Source organism: Pseudomassariella vexata (genome assembly GCF_002105095.1).
Source record: "Pseudomassariella vexata strain CBS 129021 chromosome Unknown BCR38scaffold_7, whole genome shotgun sequence".
In the NCBI taxonomy this organism is placed as follows: domain Eukaryota; kingdom Fungi; phylum Ascomycota; class Sordariomycetes; order Amphisphaeriales; family Pseudomassariaceae; genus Pseudomassariella; species Pseudomassariella vexata.
Genome location: NW_024467962.1, coordinates 2193457 through 2205028, shown reverse-complemented (window position 1 = coordinate 2205028; position 11572 = coordinate 2193457). Strand labels below are relative to the sequence as shown.

General features: G+C 53.0%; 4 protein-coding genes across 4 annotated transcripts; 1 reads left to right on the top strand and 3 right to left on the bottom strand.

Moving 5' to 3' along the window:
- Positions 1 to 125: 125 nt before the first annotated feature.
- Positions 126 to 995, bottom strand: BCR38DRAFT_214291 (uncharacterized protein). Its single transcript, XM_040854183.1, has one exon. It carries the CDS (start codon positions 865 to 867, stop codon positions 334 to 336), a length of 534 nt encoding a protein of 177 aa, XP_040715829.1. The 5' UTR covers positions 868 to 995; the 3' UTR covers positions 126 to 333.
- Positions 996 to 4401: 3406 nt separating this feature from the next.
- Positions 4402 to 6365, top strand: BCR38DRAFT_342581 (HSF-type DNA-binding-domain-containing protein; the record flags this gene model as incomplete). The annotated part of the gene is made up of 5 exons (XM_040855958.1): positions 4402 to 4748; positions 4814 to 4912; positions 4972 to 5039; positions 5102 to 5524; positions 5575 to 6365. 5 exons carry the CDS (start codon positions 4402 to 4404, stop codon positions 6363 to 6365), a joined length of 1728 nt encoding a protein of 575 aa, XP_040715828.1.
- A 967-nt stretch (positions 6366 to 7332) lies between these two features.
- BCR38DRAFT_485570 (uncharacterized protein) lies at positions 7333 to 8112 on the bottom strand (the record flags this gene model as incomplete). The annotated part of the gene is made up of 1 exon (XM_040863905.1): positions 7333 to 8112. The coding sequence occupies one exon, from the start codon at positions 8110 to 8112 to the stop codon at positions 7333 to 7335; it is 780 nt and encodes a 259-aa protein (XP_040715827.1).
- A 753-nt stretch (positions 8113 to 8865) lies between these two features.
- On the bottom strand, positions 8866 to 10787 carry BCR38DRAFT_458099 (esterase-like activity of phytase-domain-containing protein; the record flags this gene model as incomplete). Its single annotated transcript, XM_040862118.1, has 4 exons — positions 8866 to 9066; positions 9128 to 9843; positions 9920 to 10272; positions 10498 to 10787. The coding sequence occupies 4 exons, from the start codon at positions 10785 to 10787 to the stop codon at positions 8866 to 8868; spliced, it is 1560 nt and encodes a 519-aa protein (XP_040715826.1).
- Between the last annotated feature and the right edge of the window lie 785 nt (positions 10788 to 11572).

The window sequence follows — 11572 nt, the reverse complement described above, 5'->3', positions numbered from 1 at the left end:
CAACGGCTGGTTCTGCTGTACGATCGGTTGGATGCCTTGAATGGATTGACTATTGTCCCTGGATGGGAGGTGGATGGGCTCGCCGAGGTTACGACTTCTAGTGGGTAAGAGTTGAAGGTGGAAACACAGTTTAGATTTATGATATCTCGGGGGACGATTTGAAGAGTTAGCAAAACTCTCGATTGAGCAAGCGCATGCGTTTACTTTGAGCAGACAACTCTCGTGTGCCTGTGTGCTTGACATCAACTAACAGTGACGACTATTCATCAAGTAGCGCTTGTGGCATGAGTTGAGCCAGGGCTAAGCCGGCAGAATTACCAATGACACACCTGCCTACCTACTTACACGAACGAAGCTACGAACCCTAGAAGTCCTTGAGCAACGGACAGCTACAGTCACGGGCCGGTCGATGCACCTTGTGTCGAGTGAAGGCTGCACCTCGCACTCGGATCGGTCTGATGAGGCCTTTCTAGAAACTCGGAAGAAGCACACTTCAAACATGGGGGAATGAAACCTCCCCCAGCAGTACCTTGTACCATGTACGACGCGGCCTTGGACCACCGTAGCGTCCATGTGTGCTTGGGACTCCCATCTACTGCGTAGGGCAGAAGCCGGGGCGAACTCTAAAGGCTCGGGCACAGGAACTGCCACGCCTGCCAACCAAAAGACAGACCGCTTGACAGCGACTGAGCGCTGCGCCGGCTGCGATCTGATAGACCTGAGGCATGCACACAGACCCCGTTGTCGAATTGATGTGTGGGAGGGATTGGGATAGCGTTGAAGATCAGGCCAGTCGGAAAGCAATTTCGAAACGATACCCAACGGAATAAATACCGAGGATATCAGGTCAGTCTTAAGTATCCACATGCCATGCAGTGCTGTCAGGACAAAATGTTTATTGCCGGAAATATGTTTGGAAGGTTGCCTCAATCTAACTCAAAGAATCAACTTGCTTCACAATGGAGCTGGTTGGGGTCCAAGATCGGTGAACGACTACAGTGGGGGTTCTAGCCTCACTGCGCTAAATGGTATCCTGTGATCAAGACCTCGAGATTGGCCTTGATAGTTGCCGGGCGGTCATGGTTCCGAGGATGACGCCAGACAGCTGGAAGAGCGCCGCCAATCAGATTTTGTAGAAGCGTGTTTGGCATGCCCATCTGGGCCTTGCTGCAGCAGGAGCTGACGTTGTGCGATCCGCTGAGGATGTGATTTGGGAGATGTAGCCGGCTCCCTGCTGGAATAAAGGTCTGATATACCTACTTACACGAGCCAATCCGTCAGAAATAATAAAGATGCGGCGCAGCCGTGACCTTGTCAGCACGTATGCGACCCGTCGGACGGGATGATTCGAAGTAAGTAGGCTCGCTATATGTACAAGTGCAGTCTTCTAATTGTTTATGGAAGCCTAGTGAAGGTTGTTGATGAAGGCGAGACTCAGGGACTTTGAGTGGGAACCATGAGACTTCCAATTGTTCCTGGGCAATTTACTAGAGGCCAATATTATCTTGGAACTGTCAGTGCAATTGAGATCTACGAACAAATCAGGGGTGCGTTTGGCAGCAACGCGGACATGAGAGGCAAGTAAGTATACTTGAACGTGACCAACGCCAGTTCGTCCAAACACAGAGTATTCGCAGCTGAAAGCTATGATGAGGGGTTGGTGTCAAAGATCCCGATTCATTATGAACCGATGCATGCCAGATGTAGGTACCCTTAACAGCAGGTGTGGATATATCGATGACAATCAGACACCTCCAGGCTCAGCTTGGTTGATCGTGTTGATGTTGGGAAAATTCTCGCATAACCAGCTCGAAATACTTTGATGTGACACTTGAATCGCGGTACGAATGAAAAGTGCCCAGGTCGGTGCCCTTTGTGGATTAATCTAGTTACCTGGGCCTTGAATACCACCCGGGGAAATACGGCTATTCTTATTTCCAAAATGGAGAGCACGATGCTCATCAAGCCGACAGTATGGGTCAAATCGCCGTTTTTAGGCTTGACAAGTACTTTATAGTGGACACTAATTTGGAATTTTCTTACTTGCACATGCGTGTGTTTGCAGTCCACGGGTATCCCAATGCTGAGCAATTAGCAGCGGCATTCTGTGTCGTTAACTATTCCACAACGTCGACGGCAACGCGATGCTTCAGGTGAGTCGTCACCGGAAGTGTCATCATTTGCAATTCGCGGGTGAGACTACAGCTGCAAGTCCATGGTAACCCAGTGTCGGTGGTGCCTTCTAGATGGTGTGGAAGAAACGTACGGCCCAGTGCTTGGTGCCAAGGGACTCGGATTTGGCCGTGCGCAAGAAACTATATGCGGCTCATCCCCAACTAGGTAATATCCCGTACTCCACACTCGACAAGGGCAATTCTTTCGCTTACGATTATACCCTACATACTGTGTAATAGACGCGTTCTTTTGTTTCTCTGTCTTCAAGACACAGTTTAGGGTTGGTAATTAGGCGGTTAGGGATAGTTAGGCTTTGGCTTAAGGCTAGGGTTCAGAGTCGGGGAATTGGAATAGAAGGGTTCTATAGTATGTGTCGAGTATGTGTCGAGGAGTATGTGTCGAGGAGTATGTGCGAGTGTGTGTGAGTTAGTAGTGGGGTATGGCCGTGTCTAGCAGCCTGGAGGGGAGACGGCAGAATCTGGCCTTGACAACGGAAGGGGGCCGCACATTCCTCAGTCTTGATATTCCAGCATCCAAGTCCAATGAGGTCCAGGTTGCAAATTGCCAGACCCCTCCCCTGGTAAGACAAACGAAGACAGCTTCAACCCGTACAAGAGGAATGGAGTGGGTGGCGGCACTAGGAGTCTTCCGGTGGACCCACGACAAACAACGATGGCCGACCGACTGACAGGCTGATGGGAAGACGGACGGACTAGGGGATGTGGGAAGAAACCTTCCTGTGACCTCTTCCGAATCACCTGCCTGCCTTCATCGATTCTTAGTATGCTGCTCCCCTGGTCTTCGTAGTCTAGAAGGGACAAAGAAGTCACAGCAAGGTTTGCGACAGACAGAACCTGCAATGCACCTCCAAAATAGCAGTTGCGTTTCAGCCGGGACCAAAGTACTACTGTCCAGCAGTCCAAGTGGGTTGGCAGTTGGTCGTGGTCGTGGGGTCCTGTCGATGCCGCACCATGCAATGCACTCCTTGAAGCTACCGATCAAACTCTCAGTTGTCCGGTCCACAGAACGCCCAAATTCGGAACCAACCCGAGCCTGTTTAGCTTTCCAGGGTTCATCAAGCAGCCGGTGGTTTGGTGCTGACATCCATCTCGTCACCAGTCAAGCCAGGCCTGTGGCCCGTGGGCCCGCCAGTTTTCACTGCTCACTAACTAAGTGTTTTCACTGACCAAATTGAGATTCCCTTGACGTCTCAAAACCAGAGACCTGTCAAGCTGTACAAAGTACAATACAATAGAATACACATCTGACATGTTGCACCGCACCGCACCGCACCGCACCGCGCCGCGCCTTAATTCAGCTACAATCATCCACGAAACTGCTGTTCGGGGTCCAAACGTGCAAGTTGATTCCAATCAATAATTGTGATGCTGGCCCAAATTGGAGTTCTCAATGAAGCAGATCCCCTCTCAACCTTCCCTATCGAAACGCCCGGATCGCCCCTCCCCTTGATCCAATCACTGAGCTTGGCGATACCCCCAGGACACATAGCGCCTCGGGCGTTTTTGCTTGGGTCTGGGCTCAGTGGCTCCCGAGGTCGCCAAGCCCACCTTCCATTTTGTACCGAGTACGTACTGTACTCCTCTTGTATGAGCAGCACGGGAGGTTAATCATCCAAGGACCAGCACTTGAGCACACCTGGGCAAGCTTAGACGCAGACGCAGACGCACCTGACTGTGTGTTCCTCTTCAATTCGTCTTTGCGCCCACTGCCCAATTTGCGTAGTGCCTACTCCTTCCTTTGTACATCGCCAACATTGCTGGCCCCCGCGAGAAGACGAGTTGCCGAGGAGAAGCGCAAGCTGCAGCTTTACCAATCCTCTACCTGCCTGCGCGAGGCTGACGAGTGACTGCCTGACTGCCGTTACGATTCGGACGAGTGGACCCATACCAGGGTGTTCGGGAGCCAGCAGGGAGTAGCATCATCGCGAACAAAGGCCAACAACGGCTATCTTGATTAAAATCAACGAGCTTCCCCTGAACAAGCCCAATCGCCGAGCAGAAACGATGCGGTCCGTCGCCCCCCCCACACCCATTTTCCTCACCTTCTAGAAATTTAACACAGGGCTTCCCGACAGGCAGCTCTGTCTACCACTAGTTCTAGTCCCTTTTGTCTGTCTGCTGCTGCTGCTGCTGCTACTGCTGCTGCCGCAACTGACTGACAAAATCGCGACGTTTCGCTAATTTGCATCGTCTCGTCGCAGAGCACATGGCCACCGCGATTGAAAGTGCGCGGAGAGATCCAGTGCGGAACCACCAAGACGATATCATGGGCGCACGCACCGTTCCCATCATCACGTCGACGCCAACGCCCACCATCAAGATGTCGGCGCCCTCTCCAGCTGGCGAGCCCATGGAGATCACGTCGCCCAACTACGCTCCTCACGCGACCTCGAGCAACAGCAGCCCCCAGGGCGAAAACCACGATGCTGTCCAGCGACAGAACAATTCCAATGACCACTCCAACTCGACGTCCATGCCAGCCCCGGCCGTCGCGGCTGCCGCCGTCCATCAGCCCAAGATCGTCCAGACGGCCTTTATCCACAAGCTCTACAAGTATGTCCACGTCTACCTGGGAAGTGGCAATTGGTGCATGTCGCTGACGGCATTGTCCTTGGTAGTATGCTAGAGGACCCAAACATACAGCATCTAATCAGTTGGTCAAGTTCGGCGGAGAGCTTCGTCATGTCACCGTCGCATGATTTCTCAAAAGTTCTTGCGTACGTCGAGTTGGGACCTGAGTCAGAAAAGAATCTGCATGCTAAAACTCTAGGCTCAGGCAATATTTCAAGCATACGAACATTTCGTCTTTCGTCCGCCAATTGAACATGTACGGGTTTCATAAAGGTATGTCCCAGTGCCGGTCGGTCCGAATATGGGCAACGGGATTAACCGGGCGTCATATGCAGTGAGCGATGTTTTCCATACCGGAAACCCCGAGACTGCGCTGTGGGAGTTCAAACACGGCAACGGCAACTTCAAAAGAGGCGACTTGGTTGGGCTGCGCGAGATCAAGCGGCGGGCTTCTCGTCATGCGCTCGTTCATCGAGAGCCCTACAACAGCCAAAAGCCAACGCCGTCTCAACCTGGCACCCCCGCCGAGCCAATGCCCCCTATGCCCGACGGCTCAGATCCCAGGCTTGCCAGCATTGAGCATAATTTGTACGAGGTCAATGCCAGGCTACAACGGAGCGAGGAGAACGCGCATTACATGTACATTAAACAGCAAGCCATGATGGACACGGTCACACGTCTACTTCATTTCAACCAGGAGCTATCGAGGACGGTTCTGTCGCTCGTGCCGAATCCCAATGATCAAATCCACCGAGACGGTAAGTTGCATCCCCTTGCACAAGTGCGACTATAACCAATGCACCTGCAGTTCTGGCATTACAAGGGGAGATACAAAGGCAGTCTGACCTCTTCCGCTCCATGGACGAGCCGCATGAGCCCCCTCTCTCGGGCAGCCGCCAGTATTTTGCCAATCTCGACAACCCCCCGGTGTCGCCGCGGCAGCTAGGCCAGGATGATCAACGGAGGTTGAATGTGCCCCAATCCAGAGGCGGCAACTTCTACCGACCACCGGTTCCCTCTAACCTCTCCATCAACGCACGTCGATCCTATGGCTCGATTGGGGGGAACACCGTCCAATCATCTTCCCCCCTCCGGACTCAGGCACCACCGCCTCCTGCCGGACCCCCTCACCCGCTCGCCAATGTTGAGCCGCCACCAGGGAGCTTGGCCCGACGACATACTTCGGCTGACATTCGGGCCCACGGATGGCAGCCGGCCCCCTCGCCGTTTGCCGGCTCTGGGCCACCTTCGTCCCAGTGGCCTTCTTCGCCCAGTCGGGTGCCCCAGGACGATCAACGTCTCCATGAATCCCTGTCCACGTATTCCCTCCAGAGTGCGTCGCAGCAGTCCCATTCGCGCCCTTCGACGCCACCACCCCCGCCCTTCTCGAATGGCATTAATGGCATGGATAGCTTCAACAGCTGGTCGTGGAGCTCGGCTGGCCGCGAGAACAAGAACCTTTCTATCAAAGACAGTTCGGGACCGCCTACCAGGAGGGGTAGCATGGCTCACATACTCAATCCAACCGACACGGCAGAGCAACCTGACGAGGACGACCCCCGGGGAGACGATGACAGGAAACGCAAACGCATTCAATAAGTTCGATACGTTGCGTATACCTTGATTGCTCGGCCCCTTCAACTTCTTCCACACCCTTTTGTCACGTGGTCACATAAATTACTATATCCCTAATGGAGGCTGTTTGCTTTTTGTATAGAGGCGCGTTCACGAAGTGGAGGTCACGGATCTTCCAGCAGTTGCTGCCACATGGATTTTACGGCCATCTTCACGACAGAATGAAATGCTGATCATGATCATAGCATCATAGCGTTTTTCGCGTCGCATATTATCTTGGGAGGGAGCCATCTGTTGCCATTTACCAATACCAAAAATCTGTTGAGGGGGAAACATGGTCGATTTGAGTTACACTTGATAAGGAGTAGGTTATTATATCTTCTCGTCTAGCAAGTCTTAATGCTACAAGAATGTGTGGTCATAACAGATGCCGCTTCATCTCTGTGAAGAGAGAGTTGAGCAACTATTCTTGAGTACAGTGTGTGGGCACGGAAGGCCATGCTGGATTGTTGGAGAGACATTGGAGATACTTAGTAATGTGAGCCATGTGAGAATATTATTGTACGTTAGATCAATAAAAGCGCGACACTAGACAGCAGGTCGTTTGAATGTGGTCTGCACCAATGGAATAGAAGCGTCTCGCTCCTTTCTGGCACTCGATATTCCTCTCGTATATAGAAAGTAGCGTACCGAGAAGCATGCGAGCCCACCGCCAAGAAAGATGGCCAGTCACATGGGCTTCCCAAGATGTAGTTTGATTTTTGTGTTACCGCTCTTCCCACTTTATGCTCTGAGCAAGGGAAGCCATGGCACCACGGCCGCTGAGGCTATGAGCGTCCGTGACGGTGTTGCTCACCTCATTGCGTGGTCCTCCGAGGGCGGGGTACAGTTTGGTGCTCAATCATTATATATGAGTATATATATATGGCACCCGCGGAGGCTTGATTTATGAAGCCCCCGTGTATGAATGAATCCCTCTTCACCAAGGTAATCATTCGGCCTCCACCACCGCAGTCTTCGACTTCTTCTTTTTGTTCTTCTTCTTGCGCTTCTTCTTGGCTTTCGCGTCCTCGTCAGGTCGGGTGGCTTCGCCATCCTTGGACCTCGTCTCCACCTCCTGCGCGTCTTCCTGTGTGCTTCCATCCCCATTCGCATCTATGTCCGTATTCGGCTGCTTGTCAGCTTCTGGCGCTTCCTCCATCACGACATCCGCCGCCGCCGCCTTGTCCGCCTCAGGCTCGGCCGCGGGCTCGTCTCGGGGTCCCTCGCGGTGTCCCCCGTCCTCGGCCTGAATAATCACCCTTCTCTTCGCCCCCGTCTTCCCCCTCACAATCCCACTCCGTCCCTCGTCCTCATCACTACTCTCCTCCCTCCTCCTCTTCCCGCTCTCCCCATCGCCCACCTTGCGCCCCTTTCCCAGCAGCCTCCCCCGCAAGATCTTAGTATCCCTATCCTTAATCGCCTGCGCGCTCGTCTTCCCCGTCACCATACCTAGTCCCATGTTGGCGTCCAGCCCGGCGTACTGCTCCAGGTCCTTTTCTTCGTCGGCTCGAGCGCGGGCCCGCGTTTGCGCCTGCGCGCCGGGGTCGAGTGGGGTGGACTTGCTAGGGGTTTGGATATTTGAGGAAGACGGTTTCGGGGCGGCGCTGCTGAGGGACGGGTCGGCAAAGGAGGATTTAGCGTTTAGAAGTTGTTGGATGCTGTTCATGGATACTAGGTAGTTGGGCGCGGGGTTGGTGCCCTTGAAGGACAGTGTGCTGGTTGGCGCCATTATGGGGCTGTAATCTGGGAGTTTGGGGGTTTCGAAAGGCTAACAGGTGATTTTCATTGTCGCGTCTGGCTGTTGGAAAGCTTTGCGACGACGTATGGGCGTGGTGCGAAGGTGGTTTGCTTGAATACGCTGTGGAGTTGGAATGTTGAAAAAAGTTCCCGACGGTTGGCGGCGATAAGAGATATTGGGGGATTTGGGCAAACTTACCCGCGAGGCGGCCCCTTTCTCTCATCCTGAAACCTGCTTCCGAGTTGCCATATAACGGTTATCAGTCTACGCTGCCATGATCTTACCTGTTACTTACTGCACCCATTGTTCGTAATTTTTGGTCAGCATTGTTGTCGCTTGTGGGTTTAATAATTCTGAGCCGAAGGTAAATATGCCACGGTGACTCGGAGAAGAATTTGACAATATGTCGTTGAACCATTCAAAGTTGGTGAGGTGGATGCAAGCCTATATGCGTTTCTTTCCCGAATAGCTGCCTTTATGCATGTTGTGAAACACTCTTGGGTCGGTTCATAGAACGAAGCCGAATACACTCACAGTACCAGGGTAAAGCTCGACGTTATCATGTTTGAGTGTCTCTTGGTTTCAGCCCTGCCAGTAGTACTGGCTGCTGCTCACATTTCCTTTCGTGCTTTTCCTCCAGCTCTTAACGGCGACTTCGACCATCCTGCATAGGCGTTGGTAGCGAGGCTGTATCTACTATGAACACAACTAACTGTACAAAATAGTCCATATCTCCCAAGCCGTCTAGCTTGGGATCTTGACCTTGAACACCAAAGCCTGGCTGTCAAGATTAAACCCGCTTGCGTCAGCATATTGAAATTGACCACCATTCGTGAACCCATTCTGTGTGATAAAGTCATTGTCACTCAAACTGAAGACAAAGTAATCATCACCGGGGCGTTTAGGCTCAACAGGAACCACGGTAATGGACTCCCATTTCTCGTTCTAGCACTTTCGTCAGCATCCTGGGATGTCAAGGATAACAAGAATAGAGCATGTGACTTGCCAGCAATTGAGCATCCTGCTCCCCTCCGTTATGCAACCCAAATCTCCCCAACTGGGAATTCACATTGAAATCCAAAAATCCACAATACACAGCGGGCGTAATCCCCTCATCCAGGACACCATGAAAGCTAGCAACCGCACAAGTCTCGCAGTCAAACCCGCCCTCGGCTTTGATATCAGTAGCCGTACTAATATCAACCACATCGATCTGGCGATACACCGATAGCGAATTATCCATTCCACGACCAGCATCACTATCCCTGGCCAGCACGAAGAACTGCCCATTCGGAAGCGCATGTAACTCCGACTGCGCGGCAATCTTGGGGTTCTTGGACGGCTTAGCGGTGGGGTCGTTGTACGCCGGGAGCGGCACCACGTATTCTGCCACATACAGGGGGTTGAGGGGCGAGGAGATGTCGTACTTCAGCAGACGGGTCCAGCGTTGGGTCTGTTTCGCGAGACCGCCTTCTTGGACGGTGGCGGCTTGGAGGAAAACCCAGATGCTATTTCCGTCCTCGGATACGGATATGCCTTCGAAGCCGTGGTTGTTGTCACGGCCTGTGTCTGGGTCCTCGGGGTCGGGAAGGGGACCGTTGCCGTTGTCGATGTATTGTGGGGGGCTGGCGCTCGAGAAGGATTCGGTACCGTTTCTGGTGGGAATGATGGCGTCAGGGGGTCGGATGGCGGTTAGCATTTTGCCGGTTTGGTCGAAGAGGTCTTTGTTCGGTTAGTTTTGAGCACTGCTGAGTGACAGCCTCTCATATGGACCGACCTAGAGGAGACCTTCACTTACACACATAGGGGCCATATTCATCCGAGACCCAGAAAGAACCGTCCTCATTAACGGCTAATCCCTCGGGGTCAACGGCGATCCTCTTGCCACCAGGACCTTCGCCACCAAATCCATCACCCGTGTAAGTAGCAACCGGCAGATCGGGAAAGCCGGGGTAAGACAAATGCCCGGATACGTCACCGTCGAGACCAGTGCAAGGCGTGTCATCAGGGCCAGAGAATCTCACAGTATCCAGGTAGCTCAAAGCCAAGTTAGGAGGAGAATGGTTTTCCACCGTTGCATTGGGTGCCGGATGGAAGGCGACGGTAAACTTGTGAACCCTGGGCTGGAAATTCAGAGTCCCCTGTGTGTTCCTATACGATAGTTAGCAAAGATGCTGCGAAACCGCAGTTGTTTCTCTACAAAGCCTTTCCAAAAACCCCCCCTCCCCCCACGACATCAGATGCTCAATCCACTTATATCATGGATAGGAATAGCTCAGACCCCCTTGCATCTCGTCCGAACTCAAGTTGCAGTGCATAGCATAACTCCAACCCCAACTGCCGGTAGTACTCCACTCCCCAAGAAATAAAACTCACCACCCACGATCCGGCATCGTCCAAAGCGTTCCCGTGTAGCTGCCATTTGACAGCTTGCTCCAGCTTCCCTTTTCCAAATGAATGGCACTCCCCAGTCCGCCCAGGGTGTCACCAAACTTGTCCACCGCGTCCGAGATGACGAACCCATAGCCCGCGAGCTCCTCGTAGACGTACTCCTCGCCGTTGCAGGTCGTGCTGTTCACTCTTGAACTGCTTGTTGTATTGCGGCTGACCAGATTTCTTGCGGCGGTGGTGACGGCCAGAGCCGCTGTCAGGAGGACGGCTGCCATGACCGGGTATACCAAGAAGCTTGGTCGATACCCAAACGCTGCTTCGAATGAGATGGGAGAAGCGACGAGGCAAACGTCAATAAGAGACGAAGCCCATAAAGCCAATGATCCCTCGACAAGTCAAACAAAGAAACCCTCAGGGCCTCGAGTTTATAACCCTATTGCCTCGGAATTGCCAGGTACCCGGACGGCCTAGCCGCAAAGTACATCGTTGGATCTGCCAGGAAAACTCAGTTTATTAGCGGCCTCCGGAACCTATTCCCATTCGCATCCCCCCAAAGACATCCTGGGTCATACGAACATTCGTACTATAGCTTTTCATCATACAGCTCCCTCATAGGTGTAGAAACGCGGAGACAGCACCATCGAAGTGCGGCTCGGTGGCCTAAAAGGGCTGTTGCTTCTCTGTGCTGGCGCCGTCTTGCATGCACGAACCTCCCCCTGCTGAGCGGTTAGATGGCACATTGAGCGCTGCATGCTTCTCATTGGGCAACCCTTGTTAATGACGTGTCAGATGAAGTTCAAGGCCAGATTTGCCAATCCAGTAGCTCGACGCACTGCGCCTAGTTTGACTACAACGCCATGCAGCACGTCCAAGTGGTACGAGTGCGTGGCTGCTACTGTCTTCGGTTTCCGTGAGGCCATGGTCAATCTCACCCGCGTACGTCGGCGCCATACACATTGATACAGGCGTCGGTGTTCAGCTAGAACTAGACTTGAGATTATCTCTGAAGGTTCCTCGCCTACGTCACAAGAACAGTCCGAGTAAGAGCGAGTATCTGCCA

What these genes read in the sequence shown, in the direction of transcription:
- BCR38DRAFT_214291 (XM_040854183.1), bottom strand. Translation starts at nt 867, where the DNA reads ATGTGGATACTTAAGACTGACCTGATATCCTCGGTATTTATTCCGTTG.